Below are 23,342 nucleotides of genomic sequence, written 5' to 3'. Positions count from 1 at the left end.
AAGCTGCACCTGCAGCATGTGGAAATTCCTAGGCCAGGGATCGAACCTGTGCCACAGCAGTGACCTGAGCTGCTGCAGGGACAATGCTGGATCCTTAACCTACTATGGCACAAGAGAACCCTTGAATTAGAATTCTGAATGAAGGAAATATCATAAAATGAGGATTTTTTTTTTAAAGAGAAAGATGTATTAATAAGTCAGTTTTTAAGAAACTAAATAAAAGCAGTCTTTTTATTTTTTTATTCTTTCTTTCTTTCTTTTTTTTTTTTTTTTTTACAGTTGTACCTGCAACCTGCAGCATATGGAAGTTCCCAGACCAGGGGTTGAATTGGAGCTTCAGCTCTGGACTACACCACAGCCATGGCAACACTGGATCCAAGCCACTCTGCAACCTCTGCCACAGCATGTAGCAATGCTGCATCCTTAACCAACTGAACTAGGCCAGAGATCAGACCTGCATCCTCATAGAGACAAGGTCAGGTCCTTAACCTGCTGAGCCACAGCAGGAACTCCTAAAAGCAGTCTTTTTAAAGAATGAAGGCAAAAGATAACTGTCAGATCTCCAGATCACAGGGGAATGAGGGGGACTATTATTGTACTTTGGTGATATATAGAGAATGAGTAGATGGAATATTTGATAGATGAAAGAATAGGGAGGCTACTAGTATTATTTGACATAATTTGTTACTAAGGAGAATTCAAAATAATAACAGTATCCTTGTTATAAGACTTTTTGATATTTCAGAATTATTTTTAAGGGACTGTTATAATTTGAACCAAAAAATCCTGATAATTAAGAATGCTGTGGTGTTGAACTCTTATAGCAAATGAAATCATATGATGTCTGGGTTTTGTTTCAGAATAATCAAGGAAAGAAAAGGCAGTGGAAATAAGGCTGGCCACGTGCTGATAATTTTTGAAACTATGTTAGAGTTATATAGAGTATCACTGTCATTTTGTTTTTTTGTTCATTTTTATAAAATTTCATGATATGTTAAAAATCTTATGGTATTATATAATAAAGGAAAGAGTTCCTAAATAAGGAAATCATTACTCTTAGGCTGAGTGAATACTGAATTCATGATATTGAATAATTCAGAATTACACTAAATTATATTTTTTGTTTTGTTTTTCCAAATTTTTATTCCGTATTGTTTTATTCTTATTTTTCTGTGTGATATGGAAGTCTCTTAATTAGCTAAACCAATTCATCACAAATTAAAGGAAAGTGATAGGACACTGATTTATGGTAACACTCCTTTTTCTTTTTTTCCTTTTGTCTTTTTAGGACCACACCAGTGGCATATGGAGGTTCCCAGGCTAGGGGTCTAATCGGAGCTGTAGCTGCCGGCCCACGCCACAGCCACAGCAATGCCAGATCCTTAACACACTGAGTGAGGGCAGGGATCAAACCCGCAACCTTGTGGTTCCTAGTCGGATTCATTTCCACTGTGCCACGATGGGAGCTCCAATGGTAACATTCTTCTTGAAGAAAACAGTTGTTGACAAACCCACACCTAACATACTCAGTGGTGAAAAGCTGAAAGTATTCTCTCAAAGATCAGGAGCAAGACAAGGATGCCCATTCTTGCCACTTTTATTCAACAAAGTTTTGGAAGTCCTAGCCACAGCAATCATAGAAGAAAAAGAAATAAAAGAAAGCAAAATTGGAAAGGAAGAAGTAAAATTGTTACTCTTGGCAAATGACATGGTACTATATGTAGAAAATATTAAAGATGCTACCAGAAAACTTCTAGAGCTCATCGGTGAATTTGGTAAAGTTGCAGAATACAAAAATAATGTATAGAAATCTGTTGTCTGTCTATATACTAACAATAAAGAAAAGAGAGAATTAAGGAAACAACGCCATTTACCATCACATCAAAAAAATAAAATACCAGGAATAAACCTACCTAAGGAGCCAAAAGACCTACACTCTGAATACTATTAGATACAGATGAAAGATATTGAAGGTGACCACAAACACATGGAAATATACACTGTGTTTCTGGTTTTAAAGGATCAACATTGTTAAAATGACCATATTACCCAAGGCAAGCTACAGAGTCAGTGCAATCCCTATCACATTACTAATGACATTTTTCACAAAACTGGAACAAAAATTTTATTTGTATGGAAAAACAAAAGACCCCCAAAATAGCCAAAACAATCTTGAGAAAGAAGAACAGAGATGGAGGAATCAGGCTTTCTGACTTCAGATGTACTACAAAGCTACAGTCATCAAAACAGTATGGTATTGGTACAAAAACAGATAGATCAATGGTACAAGATAAAAATCCCAGAAATATACCCATGCAGTTAATCAATGACAAAGTTGGCAAGAATATACAATGGAGAAGACAAGTCTCTGCAATAGTGGTGCTGAGAAAACTGGACAGCTTCATGTAATAGAATGAAATTAGAATATTCTTTAATACCAGAGTTCCTCTTGTTGCTCAGCAGTTAAGGACCCAATGTGTCTCTGTGAGGATGAGTTTGATCCCTGGACTCGCTCAGTGGGTTAAGGATCTGACATTGCCAAAGGCTGTGGTGTAGGTCACAGATGTGGCTTGGATCTGATGTTGCCATGGTTGTAGTATAGGCTGGAGCTGCAGCTCTGATGTGACCCTTAGCCTGGGAACTTCCTTATGCCACAGGTGTGGCTGTAAAAATATACCATATACAAAAATAAACTAAAAGTGGATTAAAAACCTCAATGTAAGACTGAACACTACAAAACTCCTAGAGGAAAACAAAGGCAGAATGTTCTGACATAAATTGCAGCAATATCTTTTTTAGATTCGTCTCCTAGAGTAAAAAAATAAAAGCAAAAATAAACAAATGGGACCTAATTAAACATAAAAGCTTTTGCACAGCAAAGGAAACCATAAATAAAACAAAAAGACAACCTATAAAATGGGAGAAAATATTTGCAAATGATGAAACTGACAAGGGATTAATTTCTAAAATATATAGGCAGCTTACAGAACTCAATATCAGAAAAATAACCCAATCAAAAAATGGGCAGAAGACCTAAATATTTCTCCAAAGAAGACATACAGATGGCCAACAGGCACATGAAAAGATGCTCAGCATCCCTAATTATTAGAAAAATGCAAATCAAAACTACAATGAGTTATTACCTCACACCAGTCAGAATGTCCATCGTCAAAGTCTCCAAATAACAAATGCTGGAGAGGGTGTGGAGACAAAACCCCTCTTAAACTTTTGGTGGGAATGTAAATTGGTATTTTTCACTGTGAAAAAGTAGTATAGAAGATCCTTAAAAAATAGAACTACCATATGATCCAGCAGTCCTATACCTGGGCATATATTTGGAAAAGATAAAAACTCTGGAGTTCTGTTGTGGCTCATCAGTAGTGAACCCGAATAGTATCTGTGAAGAAGCGGGTTCAATCCCTGGCCCTGCTCAGTGGGTTGAGGATCTGGTGTTGCTGGGACTGTGGTGTAGGTCAAAGATGCATCTTGGATCTGGCATTGCTGTAGCTGTGACATAGGCCAGCAGCTGCAGCTCCAGTTCAACCCCTAGCCTGGGAACTTCCATATGCTATGGGTGTGGCCCTGAAAAAAAATGAAAACTCTACTTTGAAAAGCATCCCAAAGTTTATTGCAGCACTATTTATGATAGCCAAGGCATGGAAGTAACGTAAATGTCCCTTGACAGATGAATGGTTTAAGAAGATGTGGTACATATACACAATGGAATACTACTCAGTCATCAAAAAAAACCCAAGATAACGGCATTTGCAGCAACATAGATGGAGATAGAGACTCTCATACTAAGTGAAGTAAGTCAGAAGGAGAAAGACAAATACTTTATGATGTCACATATCTGGAATCTAATATACAGCACAAAATGAGCCTATCTACAGAAAGGAAACAAACTCATGGACATGGAGAACAGACTTGTGGTTGCCAAGGGAGAGGGAGAGGGAGTGGGATGGACTGGAATTTTGGGGTTAGTAGATGCAAACTATTGCATTTGGAGTGGATAAGCAATGAGATCCTGGCATATAGTGCAGGAAACTATATCCAGTCACTTTTGATGGAACATGATGGAGGATAATGTAGAAAAAAAAAGAATGTATATTTATGTATAACCTGGTCACATTTATGTACAGCAAAAATTGACAGAACATTGTAAATCAACTATAATTAAAAATGTAAAAAAGATGTATATATGTACAATGGAATACTACTCAGCCATATGAAAGAATGAAACAATGCCATTTGCAGCAACATGGATGGACCTAGGGATTGTCATTGTACTAAGTGAATTAAGGTAGACAGAGAAAGACAAATACTGTGTGGAATTACTTATATGTGGTATCTAAAAAAAAAGATGCAAAGGAACTTATTTACAGAACAGAAACAGTTACAGACATAGAAAACAAACTTATGGTTACCAAAGGGGAAAGGGAGGGGAGGGAAAACTTTGGAATTTAGGATTAACAGATACAAACTACTATATATAAAATAAACAACAAGGACACACTATGTAACACAGGGAACTATATTCAGTATCTGGTAATCTATAATGGAAAAGAATCTGAAAAAGAACATATATACACATATAGGTATATATAATTGAATCACTTTTCTGTACACCTGAAATACTGTAAATCAACTATACTTCAATTTAAAAAAAATATAAAATGCAATTTAAAAAAAGGAAAGCAATTGTTGGCAAGACTCAGGTGTCACACTCTTTGAATAATGTTTTCTTGGTAACACCTCATTATAAAAACAATGATCGTATGGTACCATCTTGAGTACTGTATTTCTGATGATTTCATAACTTTGAGTTCTAAAGGTTTGGAAAGGAAAACTTGAAGAACAAATTCTTAGAATTGTTTGTCTTCCTAAGGGATATGAGAGAAGTGTTTAGAAATTGTTCTTTCTTCTTCTCTTCCTTCTTTCTTTTTCTCCCTCCTTCCTTTCCATGTTACCTCAGCTTCTTTTCTGGGTACCAAAAATTTATCTGTGCTCTAGTTCTTCCAATCCAGTATCACATCTGTAAGCTTGAGTCCTTTAAATCTGAAACTCCTATGGCAGGCCCTCAGTAAACATCTTTTTTTTTTTTTTTTTTGAAGTATAATTGACATACAACATTATATTATTTCAAAGTAGAACATCATGATTCAATATTTGTATGTATTATAAAATGATCACTGCAATAATTCTGGTAACATCTTTACAGCATGTTCTTGAACTTCTCAGATATTTTCATATTTGATCAATTTCTATCTAAAGGAATCATTTACAGGCTAAAGAACCTTCTGAGCTGTCACTTGAATTTTGTTTGCAATTTTATCACCCTCCTTATCAACCAAGCTCAGAACCTCAGAATTATCTTTGATCCAGCCTTTTAAATTTTCATCTGGCCCTGCCAATTCCTCTTTTAAAATAACAATAACCAAGTATTCCTTTTTTTCTCCAGTCTTTTAGCATTTTGTTATGGAGAATGGAAGACTTCATTTCATCTCTGCTTCTGGCTGCTGACCTAGCTTCTTCATCTTCGTGAGGAGGTTATAACAGGGCTGTTGTAAGCTCCTTTTGGAGCTGACATTCTATTATATCTTTCCTTCGGACATTTACATTGCAGTAACCCCATAATTGTTTTTCACACCTATAATCTTAGTCCTTCTTAGTAAGATCTTTATACATAACTTTCATTGCCTTTAGGATAAAATCTTATATATTTCCTGGTCTCCATTTATTCATGTTATCATTCTTCTGGTTAATCGTCATCATTGGCACAATTAGACAAAGTACAAGCTTCACGCATCTTCCTTTACCTGCAGAATCAAATTGGTTACTAAATTCTATCAGTTCTGACTCAGGAATGTCTTTTGAGTCCATATTTGGTCTCTTCTGCTTATTCTAGTATATGTGCTACCGAAATGAGCACTCCTCTGCCTATTCTAATCTAGGCCTTATCTCTTCCCTTCTTGGAATGTTTGAGCAACCTACAGATGTTTGCTCTGCTGTTGGTTTGTAGTTACCCCATTTAGCTTTCTGAGCAAAGATCTGTTATGTACCTTCTCTGTTCTCAAACCCTTTCCCTCCACACTGTTTACATATGATGTAAAAGTTTCTTTGCAGAACTCACTTATTTCCTTCCCTTTACTTTTCTAACCTCATCTCTTTCCCCTTGTCATCATGCCCCCAGCTTCTAGCCATCCTGAATACCAGTGCTCTCGTGCATATACGTCTGTTATTTTTCTCATGCCCTATTTTTGCCTGGAGTTCTCTGACCTCCTCATCCCTTCTCCACCTGAGGAATTCCTCCCTTAAAAGCATCACTATGTAGTTATCATCCTTAAAGCTCTGAGAAGAAATACTAGACTCATCCTTTGCCTTTTATGCATACCTCTTGAGTACAGAAGGAGTCATCAGTCATCTGTTTATATTTCCCACTCACTCAAAGTCCCTTTCCAGGTGGATTGTGAACTCCATGGTGTCTAGTGTAGCTAGCCTCTAAGTTTATTCATCCTCGGTTTGGTACAGTATTGAGATATGTGATATTGACTCTGTGGTTGGTTGTTGTTTGATGTAAAATAAGATAGTAAGGCCCTTCTGTTTTCCTTAGAGACAAAAAGGATTTTAACCCTCTTAGTCTGACAACTAAAATTTTCCTCTTGGCTGCACTTGAGCTTGAATTCCCTCATCTTTTCTTAAAAGATTCTTCTAAATTTTTTGTCTGTCCTAGGTCCTTGGGACCAAAGATGGCCCATGACTGATCTGGACACCTGGTAGTATTATTGATAGGAGCCAAAAAGCCTTGGATCTGTTTAATTATGATGATAACAAGTAGAGTTTTGGCTAAACCTATGCTTGTGCTTACCGGCTGCTGAATGGTGCTTCACCTTGCTAAAGTGACTTGAGGTTGGTCACCAAGTCTGAACATTTTTGAAAGGTATAGACTATTTTTTTTTCATTAAACCAGTTCCTAATAGTTTATTCAAGAAATGTTCCTACTGAACGTACTTCTTTAGACTTGAGAAATTCTTCCCTGAATTACATTTGAATTCTGCCACTAATGGAGTTACCGTTGTGCTTCAGTGGCAACGAATTTGACTAGTATCCATGAGGATGCAGGTTCAATCCCTGGCCTTGCTCAGTGGGTTAAGGATCCGGCATTGCTGTGAGCTGTGATGTAGGTCGCAGATGCCACTTGGATCTGACATGGCTGTGGCTGTGGCATAGGCTAACAGCTACAGCTCCAATTTGACCCCTAGCCTGGGAACTTCCAATATGCCATGGGTGTGGCCCTAAAAAGCAAAAATAAATAAATCAATTCTACCACTGAGCTCAGTTTTCTGCCTGAGATTAAGCTTTTATTTTAGGACAGTGATTTCTACAACTCGCACAAATATGTGCTTCTTATTTTTTCTACTATCTATAGAATTGCTTACATCAAGAATTTTCCAGAACATAGTGTCTCAGATGGAAAATGTAATAGACTCACAGTCTCTGCCAAATTAATTTTTCTATTTTGTTATTACATAGTGTTCCCATTGAACAATTATTTTTCTTTGTGATGAATGCTGGGAGGGAAGTTGGCATGGTTTTGATACATATTACAGACGTATAGGAGAAATGTCTTTAAATTTAAAACATTCTGTATTAAATAAATCCATGTTTATACTATGAATTTACTTTTAATTTGCCTGAATTTATTTAGTAAACTCCTTTATTTTCAGTGTATAGTTGCTCTGTCTGTAGTATCTAATATGCACTACAATTTAGAAAGCAGTTTTCCTGAAGGCTTTGGAATTTCTTTGTCTGTCTGTATTATAATAAATAATGCACTACTTTATTTATTTTTTAACTCATTGAATTTTATTACATTTATAGTTGTGTAACGATCATCACAATCCTGAACCAACAGCCCATCCCCCTTCCCCACCCCCCAACCTGTCTCCTTTGGAAACCATAAGTTTTTCAAAGTCTGTGAGTCAGTATCTCTTCTGCAAAGAAGTTCATTGTATCCTTTTTTTTAGATTCCACATATAACTGATGTTGGTGTATCACTATCTGACTAACTTCACTTAGCATGATAATTTCTAAATCCATCCATGTTGCTGCAAATGCCATTATTTCTTTCCTTTTTATGGCTGGGTAATATTACATTGTGTCCATGGTGTATATGTACCACATCTTCTTTATCCACTCCTCTGTCATGGGTATTTAGGTTGCTTCCATGTCTTGGCTATTGTGTATAGCGCTGCAGTGAACATTAGAGTACACGTATCTTTAAACTACTTTTATTTAGAAATAAAATATTTTAAAGAAAGAACTGAGCTGCCTGTAAAAGCCAGGCTATCATAGCAGTGGAGGCCAGGTTCATTTGCTTTTTAGCCTTGTCATGTAGAAAAACAAATTATACCTTTGTGACACCTAATATCATGTGTGCCTGAAACATATAAGCTGTGGGGTATGAAGTGTCTCACCACTTGGAGGAACTCCCAGAGAGGAGCTCTCACTTGGGATGAGAGCGGTAAAGCTTCTCTGCCTCATGTGCTAGTCATTGAAATATTTGTGGGCGTTGTGGGAAAGGACGAATATTTGGTTTTCATAACTAAGGTATTGGCATGTGACCACAGATCGGCATTGACATAGTACAGTGGTGCGAGTGAGTCCATATGCCTCTGGGATTCTGCCACTTCTTCAGATGGTGAACCTCAGAGGTGCAGCATCATCGCTTATCATCTGACAGTTAATATACAAGAGAAATGGTAATACTACATGTACTTTCTTTCATTCTCAGTGCAAAAGCTGAAGATAACTCTTAAGTTTGCAGATCTTTGAGTGTTTTATTAATTTAGCAGATGGAAGTTATATTTAAGCTTATTAAGTGAAATAATTACTGGGTTTGTGCCCAGATCCTATCCATATAATTCAGAGTATGAGGCCTATGCTTCCGTCTATTCTGCTCAAGCTTTCAAATTCCTTTGACAGCCTGGATGTGAAATTCAGAAGTCATTAATGTGATGTGTTAATTTTGCACTTTTTGACTTCCTGCAAAAATCTTATAGTTTCCATAGCAACAATAACCTATCCAGATTGTGTAATATTCTTTACAGTATTAAAAATAAAACTATGCAATTACATGAGCTTCTGGAGCACTTCATTTAGGGCAACTAGGGATTGAAATATTTCTGTTGAAAACAAAATTATAATTTCATATGAATATTTTGTCAGCGTATATAATTTTAAGAATTTATTCAACTAAATATTTAATAGATACCTGGTAGTTAATTTAATTATTAATTATCTGAAATTTACATCTTAAGCATTATGTTAAGCATCTCAGGGACACATACACACAGACACTTTTAAGGTGGGGGGATATTTGGTTTTAATTACATTCAGTCACCTGCTGCTTGTATTTCTTAGTGGTTTCTGGGTGGTCTGAAAAAAGTCTAGTTTTATGTTTAGAAGGAACAGGATGGAAAAAAAGGATCATTTAAGCTTTCCCTATCTTTGACTTTGTTCTTTAAAACATGCATAAGAGATCACTTTAAAAATACTAAAGTTTGGAGTTCCCGTTGTGGCTTATCAGGTTATGAACCTGACTAGTATACATGAGGACTCGTGTTTGATTCCTGGCCTCGCTCAGTGGGTTAAGAATCCAGCGTTGCTGTTAGCTGTGGTGTAGGTAGGTTGCAGACAGGGCTCAGATCTGGTGTTGCTGTGGCTGAGGCATAGGCCTTCAGCTGCAGCGCCGATTAAACCCCTAGCCTGGGAGCTTCCATATGCTGCAGTTGTGGCCCTAAAAAGGCAAAGAAAACCAATAAAAACAATAGTAAATATTGTGTTAATAGGTGATTTTTCCAAGTGTGAAATTATTTTTTTTCTTTTTTTCTCTAATTTAAAAGACAATATAACATTAGCATTAAAGCTAGTTAACATAGCTTTACATCTTTTTTTTTTTTTTTTTGGTCTTTTTAGGGCCACACCTGTGGTATATGGAGGTTCCCAGGCTAGGGGTCCAGTTGGAGCTGTAGCTGCCAGCCTATGCCACAGCCACAGCAACACGTAATCTGAGCCACGTCTGTGAACTACACCACAGTTCATGGCAATGCCAGATCCTTCGCCCACTGAGCGAGGCCAGGGATGGAACCTGTGTCCTCATGGATACTAGTAGGATTCGTTAACTGCTGAGCCACGATGGGAACTCTACTTTCTACATCTTAACACAAATGTTTTTCTTTTCTTTTCTTTTCTTTTTTGGCTGCGCTCATGGCATGTGAAGGTTCCTCGACAAGGATCAAGCCACAGCAGTGACAACACTGGATTCTTAACCCACTGAGCTACTAGGAAACTCCTGTTTTTCATTTTTTATATTACTTTTGACTATGTATATATACTTTTTATATGTTATAATTTATTTTCTCAGCAGTATATAGTAAACATTTTCAATATTTCTAATCTTCATGATTCTCATTTTAATAATTGCATAACATGAGTTCCCATTGTGGCTCAGTGGGTTAAGGACCTGGGATGTTGTCTCTGTGAGGTGGTGGGTTCTGTCCCTGGCCTTGCTTAGTGGATCTGGCATTGCAACAAGCTGTGGTGTAGATCGCAGATGGAGCTTGGATCCAGTGCTGCTGTGGCTGTGGCATAGGCCTCAGCTACAGCTCCCTTCAGCCCCTGGCCGGAAACTTCCATATACCACAGGTGTGGTTGTAAAAGAAAAAAAACTGCATAACAGCCTGTCCTATTGACATATTTAATTTGTTGTCTCTTTACCAAAATGCTGCTTAATTGTTTCCTGAATGTCATGTATTGGAAGAAAAATGGATATAATTTTTAGACTGTAGGAAAAAGTAACCATAACTTAATCATTTGCCCAAAATGTAGATGATTGTGAAAATATTCAAAATGCATGAAAATGATGTTTTAAAATGCATGTTATGATAACCTCTTAAACACCTTTATCTGCTAGTAAACACGGAATGGGGAAAGTGAGGAATAGGTAAGTAGGACAGATGTGGCATTACTTGGTGTTTAACAAAACCATCTTGACATGTGATAACTTGTTGGAGACTCTAATATGATCAAAAGACAAAACTTGTAGGGCATGGGGTTCCAGTTGTGGCTCAGCAGGTTAAGAACCTGACATAGTGTTCGTGAGAATGTGGCTTTGATCTCTGGCCTTGATCCGTGAGTTAAGCATCCATTGTTGGCACAAGCTGTGGTGTAGGTTGCAGATGCAGCTCAGATCTGGTGTTGCCATGGCTGTGGCATAGGCCTGCAGCTGCAGCTCTGATTCAAGCCCTGGCCCGGGAATCTTCCACATGCTACAGTTGCGGCTGTAAAAAGAAAACAAAAACAAAAACCCCTGGGGCATGGATTATACTCCTCTTGTCAGATTAACCAGTGGTATGAGCCATATTTGTGACATTCAGCTGGGGCTGTGTTGCACTAGCCACTCATCTGATACTATCTTTATGGACTGTATCACCCTAAAAATTGAACCATAAAGTTATTGAACAACTCTCTTCCCTTGGTTAAACACACTGTTAACTATTGTGATTTCCCGGAATTCCTAATTCTACCCCCATTAATTAGTAAAATTGCCGTAACTACTGGGTTTTTTTCCTCGAGTTCTTGAGAATGAGGTGTTGGTGGCTGGAGTTTTGAAGTCTTTCCAAGGCGTTTGGTTGTGGCCTTGGGACTTTTGAAGGTCCCCTGTCCTAGTTGAGAACTAACGTATCTTAGTAGGTTAACATTCTATAAACTTCCCCATCTATTAAGTGGTTCTTATACTATGAAATTATTTTAAACAAATTTACAAGTTTACATCTCTCATTTATTTTTGTAGTTAATGTTTATAACAGAATGCTTTCATTCTGGATAATTAAGACAGTAGAATTATCTTGCAATATGCTTGAGTTTATATTTATGCTTATTTACTTTTTGAAACGTGCTGTGTTTAGTATCCTGTTCTGTTTCGATTTTGCATTTTGTGTTTTGGCTCTGTCTAGTGTTTTCATTATGACATGAATTCCTTTTGGTATTTCACATTTCTGTAATTGAAATATTATCAGAAGTAATAAGCAATGCATGCGTAGTGAGAGTGTTTATGTTTCACCGAGAGACTTGTGCATTTTTATTGTTTTATATTTATAATTTTGAACCTAAAAATAGTGTGTAGAAAAAAATAATTTTTTTTTGTTCATATGCAGAAAAGATGAAAAGGAATATGCATTGAAGCAAATTGAAGGCACAGGAATATCCATGTCAGCTTGTAGAGAGATTGCAGTAAGTGGATATAAATATATTACTTATTTTGTTGTTGATATTGGATGATGCTTGATATTAATATAAAAGCTTTGTTAATGTATACAATGCATGGTTATTTCAAAGATGTTAATTAGTTTAAGGGTATGTAAGATGAGAAAAGCTGCATAAACTTTTTAATTATTTGGAAGTCTTCTTTGAACAATTCTCTTAATGATATTTATTTAGGATTTATAATCTTAGGAATATTGAGCTAAATGACTAATTTAAATTATGATTGAGTATAATTATTAATTTAAATTGGTTATTTAATTAATGTCTATCTTTCCTGTAGTTTTAGAACTGATATATGTCTTTATAGAGAAAAGAATAATACTGTTAGATACTATACATATTAAATACTTTTCTGAAATACATTTTAATGTCGCAGTCTATTAGTTGCTAGAAAAATAAGACCATCATAATAGTAGAATAGTTTCTTTAAAAAAAGAGTTCCTTTTTTTGGTCAATTGAAAATTAAGAAATGATTGTCCATAAGAACACCTAATATTTGGGAGTTCCCTTGTGGCTCAGCAGGTTAAGGATCCAGCCTTGTCACTGTGTGGCTCTGGTTATAGCTGTTTGATCCCTGGCCAGGGAACTTCCACATGCTGTGGGCACAATATAAAAAAAAAAAAAGGGAATACCTTACATTTGCTGAATATTTACCAGGTACCAGACTTGACTGCTTTTAAGTAGTAATTAATTTAATTTTTAGAACAATCATACTTTTAATACCCCCGTTTTACAGATCAGTAATCAGAGGCAAAATCATAATTTTGGCATAGAAGCCTTAATATTATATTACCTTATTTTTAGTTCTTCAGTTTCTTATTTTAGTGTTTTAGTTTTTTATTGGGGTTTTATCATGGTGTCACATCTATTAGTGATTTTTGTCCCTGAATTGTAAGTACATTGTCCCATATCCATTAGGTATTTCTGTCTTTAATTTAGTGATTATTACATATTTTGCCCATAGTTCCATATTTCTGCTTCACTCGCAGGAAAGCACTCCATCATCACTCTTGGTATTAAGAAAAATAATGATGCAAAGAATACATGAGGCAGGATTTCTGTAGACCTCACTGGCTAAACTGGCCGTAAGTCTCACTTTCCTTATTTGCGAAATAAGGAAACTCTAAGGTCCATTGTAGTCATAAATTCTTTGATTTCAGAATGGGAGCTTCTCCAAACAAAACAAAACAAAACAAAAAAAAGGAGTTCCCATCGTGGCTCAGTGGTTAACGAATCCGACTAGGAACCATGAGGTTGCAGGTTCGATCCCTGGCCTTGCTCAGTGGGTTAAGGATCTGGCGTTGCCGTGAGCTGTGGTGTAGGTTGCAGACAGGTTTGGATCCTGAGTTGCTGTGGCTGTGGCATAGGCCGGTGGCTACAGCTCTGATTAGACCCCTACCCTGGGAACCTCCATATGCCTCAGGATCGACCCCAGAAAAGGCAAAAAGACAAAACAAAACAGAATGGGAGCTTCTCACTAGGCTGTACACACTATAAGGGATAGGGACCTTGTCTTTTTATGCATAGTTTCTGGCATACTACCTTGCACAGAGCAGGTGCCCTATAAATGTTTGCTGAATAAATAAATGAATAAACATAACTAAAAAGTTTTATGCGACCCTAAATTTGCTCTAGAACATAAGTTTGGCATTTAAAATTTTCGTTGGGCAGTTTTCCATTAATTATCAGTTGGTGTTTATAAAGTCCTACCAGAATAAACATTTGATAAGTCATTTTTAACTCCCTAAAACTCTTACATATTGTTTCAACCAATATGAACATCAATATATTTTTGCTACTTTGAAGTACTATAATTTAGTATAACGGTAATTCCACTTCCACAAGCTAACAGGGTAAATAGCTGAAATTTAAGATAGCGATTATTAGGAAATGAAAACCCAATTCTAGATGTCCTTTTGAGCAGAGACTTATATCTTCTGAGGAATCCATGAGTTTCCTTTTCTCAACATTTGTGCCAGCATTTGTTATCTCTGTTTTTATGCTAATAGCCATTCTAACAGGTGCGAGGTGACGTTATTATGGTTTTGATTTGCATTTCCTAGATGATTAGTGATGTTGAACCCCTTTGCTTAGACCTGCTAGCCATCTGTATGTCTTCTTTGGAAAAATATCTGTTCAGTCCCTCTGCCCATTTTCACATTGGATGATGATGATGGTTTTTGCTGTTGAGTTGTATGCATTCTTAATATATTTTGGATATTAACCACTCATCAGATAGTTTGCAGATATCTTCTCCTGTTCTGTAGGTGGCCTTTTCATTTTAACTGTTTCTTATGCTGTGCAGAATTTGGAAAAGCTTAATTCTTAAAATCATTCAGTCTTAATATTTTTACTGAGGGTTTGTTTTGCCTAATAGAGCTTTAGAAAGTGCAGAGTTTCTGGATTGAAGAAGTTTTTGTCATTACATGAATGATGTAGCCCCAGTGCAATAGGGATTTTGACAGATGTTTAGCATGTATATTATTGCATAGCAGCTAAGTGCATACATCTTGGTGTATTATGTCCACAAATACAGTTTTATAATTATTGCTTTATGTAGTTGCCTTTTAACTTACTAGAAGAAGAAAAAGTTAGAAACAAAGTTGAAAACAAAAACACATTTATGTTGTTTTTTCTATTTACTAATGTTTTTTATTTTTTATGTAGATATGAATTACAGTCTTATAGTCCTTTTATTTTTACTGAAGATCTCCTTTTTGTATTTTTTTTTTTTTTTCTTTTTAGAGCTGCACCTGTGGCATATAGAAGTTCCTAGGCTAGGGGTCTAATAGGAGCTATAGCTGCCAGCCTACACCACAGCCACAGCAACTTGGTGTAGGCCACACAGTTCACGACAATGCCACATCTTTAGCCCACTGAGCGAGGCCAGGGATCAAACCTGCATCCTCATTGTTACTAGCTGGATTTGTTTCCACTGAGCCACGATGGGAACTCCTGTGTGTTTTTTTTTTTTAGTAGTGCAGATCTTCTAGAAATGAATTTTCTCAGGGTTTTTTTTTTTTTTTTTTTTTTTTTTTGTCTTTTGTCTTTTTAGGGTGGCACCCGTGGCATATGGAGGTTCCCAAGCTAGAGGTCTAATCAGAGCTGTAGCTGCCGGCCTACACCACAGCTGCAGCAATACCGGATCCGAGCCGCGTCTGCGACCTATATCACAGCTCGGGGCAACATTGGATCCTTAACCCACTGAATGAGGCCAGGGATCGAATCCACAACCTCATGGTTCCTAGTCGGATTCGTTTCTGCTGTGCCATGACAGGACCTCCCAGTTTTGTCAGTTTTTGATTTGGGAATGTATTAATTCTTCTTTCTTCCCCTTCATTCCCTGTTTCTCTTTTCTTTTCTTTTCTTTTTTTTTTTTTTTTTTGAGGGATGGTATTGCTGGATATAGAATTCTTGAATGATAGTCTTTCACTTTCATGTTATAATACTGCCTTTTGGCTCCCATGGTTTCTAATGAGAAGTCCGCTATTTATCTATGAAAATCTCTTCTATATGAGGGTTTTTTTTTTTTTTTTTGCACCTGTGGCATGTTAAAGTTCCAGGGTCAGGGATCAAACCAGTGCCGCAGCAGAGACTCAGGCCACTGCAGTGACAATGCCAGATCCTTAACCCACGGGATTATCCCACTGCGCCACAAGGGAAATCCCAATGAGGGATTTAAGATTCTTGCTACTTTTAAGATTCTCTTTTTGTCTTTGTCTTTTGAGAGTTTGACTAAGATATGTATAGGTGTGGATCCTTAGAGTTAATTGAGTTTCTTGGATGTACAGATTAATGTTTTTCATCAAATTTGGGAAGTTTGCAGCCATCATTTCTTCAGATAGTCTTTCTGTCCTTTTCTTTCTCTCCTCTCCTGAGACCTCAGTTGTGTGTATGTTTATAGATTTGATGGTGTCCCACAGGTCACTGAGGCTCTGTTCATTTTTCCTAATTCTCTTATTCTATTCATTGCTCAGACAGGATACTTTCAATTGTATACAGATTTACCAATTCTTCTCCTGCCAGCTTATATATGGTGCCAAGCCCTTCTTTAGTAAAATTTTCTTTTAGTTATTGTACTTCTCAATTCCAAAATTGCTATATGGTTCTTTTTCTTTTTCCATTTAAAAGTAGATTTTACTTTTTAGAAAAATATTAAGTTTATAGCAAAATTGAGTGGAAGTTTTAGAAGTTTCCTATATACTCCCACACATACATAGCCTAACCCAGTATCAACATCCTCCACCAGAGTGGTACATCAGTTACAGCTGATGAACCAATGTTGACACTCAAAGACCATAGTTTACATTAGAGTTCACTCTTCGTGTTGTATATTTTATGGGTTTGGACAAATGTATAATGACATGTAGTCACCATTATGGTATCATACAAAGTAGTTCCACTGCCCTAAAAATCCTCTGTGCCCTACCTATTCATCCTGTATCCCCCCCCCCCCCACCTTTGCCCCCTGTAATCACAGATCTTTTTACTGTTTACATAGTTTGGCCTTTTCCAGAATGTCATATAGTTCAAATCATACAGTATGTAGTCTTTTCAGATTGACTTCTTTCATTTAGTAATATGCACTTAAGATTCTTCTATATTTTTCATGACTTGATAGCTCATTTCTTTCTCTTTTATTTCTTTTTTTTATTTTTTAGAAGTTTTATTTAAAAATTTTTTTAAAATTACTTAATAAATTTTATTACATTTATGGGTGTACAATGAAAGTTTTATTGAAGTGTAGTCGATTTACAATGTTGTGGAAATTTCTGCTGTACAACACAGTGATTCAGTTAAACATATACACATACCCATTTTTTTTCAGATGCTTTTCCCGTATAGATTATCACAGAATGTTGGGTAGAGTTTCCAGTGCTTTACAGCAGATCCAGCTCATTTCTTTAAGTGCTGACTAATGTACTACAAATTGTTTATACGTGCCTCTACTAAAGTACGTCTTGATTGCTTCCAAGTTTTGGCAGTTCTGAGTAACACTGCTGTAAACATTGTGTGTAGGCTTTTGTGTGGACATAACTTTTCAGTTCCTTTGGGTAACTATCAAGGAGCACAACTGCTGGACTGTGTAGTAAGAATATGTTTAGTTGTGTAAGAAACTGCCAGACTGTCCTCCAAAATGGCTGTCCCATTTGGCCTTCCCACCACCAATGGCTGAGAGTTCCTGTTGCTACACATCCTCATGAACATTCGTTGTTGTCAGTGTTCTAAAGTTAGCCATTCTAATATGCCTGTAGTGGTATCTCATTGTTTAATTTGAAACTCTGCTTTAGCCTTTAAGTCCTGCTCGTATGGCATTAAGAAGCACAAGATTAGAGCATTTCAGATGTTTCCTGGACATACCCACAGCTTTGCATATGGATATGGTTACAGTCTTTACTAACTCAAATCCATTCTAGAAAGTGCAAACTAATCTGTAGTGGCAGATAGTAAATGAGTGACTGTGAGGATGGAAATAGAAACAGGGATTTACTATAAAGGAACATGAGAAGTCTTTTGGAGATGATGTAAGTCTTCATCCTTGTGATTGTCGTAATGGTTTAATAGACTTGTATCCATAATAATATTCATAAATGTTATGCCCTTATACCTCAGCCAATTTGGGGGGGAAATCAATAAAGGTATATAGGTTAATTAGTGGATCAAAGGTCTGAAAAGAGCTATTTGTAAGAATCATTGGATCACACCAAGTTGCTGTGGCTGTGGTGTAAGCCGACCTCTGCAGCTCTGATTAGACCCCTAGCCTGGGAACCTCCACTTGCCTTTAGAGCAGCCCTAGAAAAGACAAAAAAAAAAAAAAAAAAAAAAAAAAAAAAAAAAAAAAAGAATCATTGTATCACAAGCCCAGCTAGAGGGCATGACCTTGAATAGAATTAAAACACATAGTTTATCCTCTGAAACTGCAGTGACAGAGGAAAGGATGGTGTCTACATATGTCAGTTTGCTAGGAAGATGATGAGGTAGTTACATTATTGTGTGCCTATTTTTTGTGTGTGTAAATGTTAAGGGGTGAGTGTTTTAAGTTATTGATGAAGACTACATGAAAATTTGCTGGTCAAAGATAAGGTTATAGAAGTGCCGTAGTTCCTTAAAGTAGTAGACCAGTTATGGCACCCGTCTGCATGATTGTATGGTTTTTTTCACTAGCAGCCCAGTGTAAGAAGGGAGAGTTTTTCTGGTTGATTTGGTAGAAGGACAGAGAATGTAAGGTAGTTGAGAGTGAGAGAGGTTAGGAGGGACGGATGGGGAGACTCTGACAACACTATAAATCGAAAAGCAGATAGACCTTGTTCTTTGCCTTTTTCCTTCTATATCCCATAAGATTGTCAACCTCCTGGCATTTTCTGGCTCTTATAGATGCACATAGGTAAGAGGCTTTTTAAAAAAAATGTTCATTTTAAAAAAATTACATTTATAGTTACGGAACCATCGTTAGGTAAGGGGCTTCTGATGTGGAAAAAATCAGGAACATTTCACTCATTACTCTAAAATGATGGGGCTCTGACTGCAGGACACCTTCTGAGAGCAGGGTTGGATGATAAGAAGTCAAAGAACTTGTAGTCGTGGAATGAACTAGGAAGGATGTATTTAGGATGGGAAGAACTTTAAGAACTAAAATGCGTTACTATCTCATGTCTCGCTAACAAAGAAAGTCATCTCACATTTTAATTTTATTTTAACCTTATTGATCAGAGATGAATTGTAACTCCATATCTTTGTATGCACTTTATGGTTTACAGTATGCCTTAACACGGACAATTTCTGGGTGATGAACATAGTAGGAACACATGAACGTGAGCATTTTTACACTGAAATTTTAGGCGAGTTCTAATGTTAAGTTTTTTACCTGTGTAGTCATAAGTTTGCTCAGTTACAAATGTGGTAAACACCATTAATTTAGATCACATTAATTTGTTGCCTGATGATGAATTAAAATATGTTTATTATAAAAATTCTCACACATTGTGGAAAAAGAATGTTAAGAGCACCTATTATGCTAAAACTTAGAAATAATCGCTATTCACATTTTGTCTATAGTCTTCTAGACTTTTTTCTTTGCAAAAATACAGAGGATTTTTTTTTCTTACAAGAGTAGGGAGTCCATTAATTTTTATAAAATGTAATTTCATCTGGGGTAATACAAAGGTAAATTTTTAAGTATCAAAATAATAAACATGCTAGGTTCTTTGGGGTATAAGAAAGATTATAACTCCTAAGTACTCTTTAGAAAATTAAGATGCTCAAAAAGAAAATGAAGGCAGATTGAAAAAGGAAAATTAGTCAAGGGAAGTAGGGTGGCGGGCATAGGTTGTTGGGGAGGGACAAGAAAGGGAAACCCTGATTTCATGTTAGAATGCTCTCTTCCTCAATTTTGGTTTGCGTTGCTCAGAAGCCACTTCTTTAGCCACCTCTGCTCAGTTTTGCCCAGGGTATGTATCCACCAGCAGCGCAGCATTGATGCTCCCATGGTGACTAGTGGGGTCAGCTGTAATAGACTGTTACTTGCAGTTTTTTTGCATAGCGCAGAGCAGGCAGGGGGGAGTGGCAGCTGAAAGATTGCTACTATTTTGTTTCCTCTCTTGCCACCATGGTGGTATAGTAAGCTGCTATGTAAGCTTCAGTGGAATCCTTGGAACTCTCCTTTGTATTCAAGGAATAAGCCCTTGTTTTTTGGTTTTGTTTTTTTTTTTTTAATTTGTGAAATGGAAATGATAAAATGTATGTTTACTCTGTGGGTTCCTGAGAACTTTAAAAAAATCAAAGAGCAAGACTCAAATTTTTATTAGTATATTCATTTTTATCAATCTTAAAATTATTTTGTTAAATTTTATGAGTTAAAAGTTGAGAAATATCTGTTTATTCTCCTTAAAATTATATAATTATATCACAGTTGCTTTTATGTTGCACCAAGTGCAAGGTTTTTCTTAAATATGTGTCCAAGTTTACCCTTTGTATCAAAGGGACAAAATCAAAATATGGTATTAAGATTTTTGTGAAAACCTCTAAAGGTAGAAAACATTTTCTTTTTTCAATGGACTTTTAACATGCTCTTCTGTAATAATTATTTTCATAAAAAGTTTGGCATGATTTGGGAGACTAGAACTAAATTAATCACATATGAAATTGCCTTTGGACAAAATCTGTTCTTTGGTGTGATCCTTGTGTTCTCCTTTGAAACAAACAAAAATTTATTTTTGGAATTGAGGACTCAAGTTAGGTTTTTTTTTTCCTCTTTAAAGTGTTTTTTTTTTTTTTTCCTTGCATTGGATAGTGATAGTTACTACTTTTCTCATGAGTATATTTAGTTTCCTTGGCATTTAAATAAATCTATTTTTTGTGACTCTTACAATGAAAAATGAAATCTTGTTTGAATTGAGATGGAGTTTGGGATTATTTTAAGGATAAATCTGGGAAATGGCTACAGGGTCAGCACATAGGAGGAACAGCCATAGGATGAAAAAAAAAATCCATTTAAAAGTTAAAAAGGGGAGTTCCCATCATGGCTCAGTGGTTAATAAATCCGACTAGGAACCATGAGGTTGCAGGTTCAATCCCTGGCCTTGCTCAGTGGGTTAAGGATCTGGCGTTGCTGTGAGCTGTGGTGTAGGTTGCAGACGTGGCTCGGATCCCACGTTGCTGTGGCTCTGGCGTAGGTCAGTGGCTACAGCTCTGATTGGACCCCTAGCCTGGGAACCTCCATATGCCGCAGGATCAGCCCTAGAAAATGCAAAAAGACAAAAAAAAAAAAAAAAAAAAAAGTTAAAAAGGTACAAGGGCCAGGTAAAAGGGTTCAGCCAGCAAAGAGATTTTCCAGTCCTGTGGTATATCTGTCTGCCTTCCTATATACGTTATGAGTTTCTTAAAAGTTATGTGTGTGTGCACACATGCACCTTTTGGAATATATTTCAACTGCTTTATGTTTCCTCGGGGAAGACAAGGGACCAACCTCTGTATTCTCAGAGGTGGATTTAAACATCTATTATTGCCAATTGTAGAAAAGAAAGGGGTGATATAGGTTTCTGGGGTTTTGTCTAAAGGAACAGTTTGAGAGGAGATAATACTGATTTTTTGCTCACCAATTTCTTTCTGTGTGTGTGTGTGTGTGTGTGTGTATTTGTATATGTGTGTGTTACAGTGAGGAAAGATAGATTGGTGTGGTAACATTAGTCATAGATGTAACTGAAAACTCCCCCACTTCTCTCTCAACTCAAGGGGACTAGACTAGTTAGTTGGTTGGAAATAGTGCCTTTAGGCATCTGTGGTTGCTATAGCTGCTTTCTCTCTGCAAAGAATTGGTAGTTTATCATTGAAGATGATAGGCTTTCTGCTGTGTCAGTATGTGCCTTCCTGCTAAGTAAATCAGTGGCATTATTTCAGTTCTCCTAAAAATATAAAAATGATCAATTTCATATTCCTGCTCTAATTAGATTAGATTTAATTGGCTATTAATTCCCTATTTTTAGTGTTATTTATTTTTCTCTTGAATAATATTGAAGCAAAATTGTGCCGGTGATACAATGAAGAATAAAGGACTGAAAATAAATCTGATAATGGTATGCAAAGGACTCAGCTCAGAGGCTGAAAATAAATCCACAGTAAATGGGTATTTTATTGTTATTGACAATAACTTTTTTCCATTTAAATTCTAATAAAAATACAGTTAAAATTGTTATCACTATGGTCAAAGTAAATTATTTTTAAGCATCCATACATTTAATTTTTTAAAGTGCAGTATTATGGAAGATACTAAATTATAAAATACAACATAACTTGGTAATTATAGATTCAAAATACGAGACCTAAGTAGAAAAACAAAGTATTTTTTTTTAATATATCTTAGGTTTCAGATTATAAAATTGGAGAGAATAAGGACTTTGGATTCAGATAGATTTGAGGTTGTATCTGGACTTTATTACTCCTCTGTATCTTGGGCAGGTTGCCATCAGTACCAGGACCAAGTTTTTAGGTAGCTACAGGAATGTAGCTGTTTTCAGGGAGAATCAGTTATATCTGATTTGCTTTGAGGGCTGACATTGCCATGGAAGCAGGCCATGCTGCAGACTACAGGTTGTCCAGATTCTCAGAATCCCTGAGCCTTTTAACTTGTGAATGTTGCAGGTCATTCTAAGTTTCACCTTATAACCAGAGTATCAACTAAATCTCATGAAATGTTTTGACAAAGCACTTCTTTCCAAATATGTTCAAGAATCATCTAAATTCCTAGGAGGGAGGAGTTGCCTGTGAGAGCAGAGAGTCTGACCCTTGCATGTAGGTTAGTGCATCTAAGCTCTTGGGTTAAAATAAGGCTAATTTCCACTTTTATTTTTAGTTCATGTTTCAGATTACTTACTCTGATTTATCTGGATTTGGAGTTAAACATCTTTCTCAGTCTGTGCAATCTCTTTTTCTTCTTTGGCGTAGTAAAAATTATTATCTTATAAGCCAACTCTCAACATATCTTACTTCTGTGAACCTTAGTATCTTCATGTCTAAAATTGGATTAATAGGGGAGTTCCTGTCGTGGCACAGTGATTAACGAATCTGACTAGGAACCATGAGGTTGCAGGTTCGATCCCTGGCCTTGCTCCGTGGGTTAAGGATCCAGCGTTGCTGTGAGCTGTGGTGTAGGTCGCAGATGCAGCTCGGATCCCGAGTTGCTGTGGCTCTGGCGTAGGCCGGTGGCTGCAGCTGCGATTCACCCCCTAGCCTGGGAACCTCCATATGCTGCAGGAGCAAAAAGAAAAGGCAAAAAGACAAAAAAAAAAAAATTGGATTAATAGGGGAGTACCTGTTGTGGTTCAGCAGGTTCATAACCTGACTAGTATCCATGAGGATGCAGGTTCCACCCCTGACTTCACTAAGTGGGTTAATGGTGCAGCTCAGATCTGATGTTGCTGTGGCTATGATGTAGGCTGGCGGTTGCAGCTTCAACCGGACCCCTGGCCTAGGAACTTCCATACGCCTCATGTGTAGCCCTAAAAAGCAAAACAACAACA

The 23,342-nt window shown here is 36.7% G+C and overlaps 1 protein-coding gene across 22 annotated transcripts in view; it reads left to right on the top strand.

Annotated features, from left to right (window-relative positions):
• The window catches only part of CDK19 (cyclin dependent kinase 19), a 203,883-nt gene that overhangs the window by 57,885 nt on the left and 122,656 nt on the right, over positions 1-23,342 (top strand). For 10 of the 22 annotated variants that reach the window (XR_014807164.1, XM_084963063.1, XM_084963043.1 and 7 more), the window contains one exon: positions 12,219-12,294. The exons of 3 other annotated variants lie outside the window; for them this stretch is intronic. Coding sequence is in view for 11 of the 19 variants with exons in the window: in XM_021091172.2 (XP_020946831.1) it covers positions 12,219-12,294 (76 nt within the window). In the remaining 8 variants the exon portion in view is untranslated. Of the gene's footprint in view, positions 1-8,630; positions 8,763-12,218; positions 12,295-13,316; positions 13,413-23,342 lie in introns of all 22 variants that reach the window. 9 more of the 22 variants (XM_084962993.1, XM_084963032.1, XM_084962989.1 and 6 more) reach the window with 3 other exon arrangements.

The sequence above is a fragment of the Sus scrofa genome, chromosome 1, assembly GCF_054392235.1.
Source record: "Sus scrofa isolate SSC_HxYL_T2T_F1_AM1 chromosome 1, Sscrofa_HxYL_maternal_Yorkshire_Landrace_v2.0, whole genome shotgun sequence".
In the NCBI taxonomy this organism is placed as follows: Eukaryota; Metazoa; Chordata; class Mammalia; order Artiodactyla; family Suidae; genus Sus; species Sus scrofa.
Note: the sequence above shows the minus strand (reverse complement) of the source record. Positions and strands in the feature narration are given on the sequence as shown.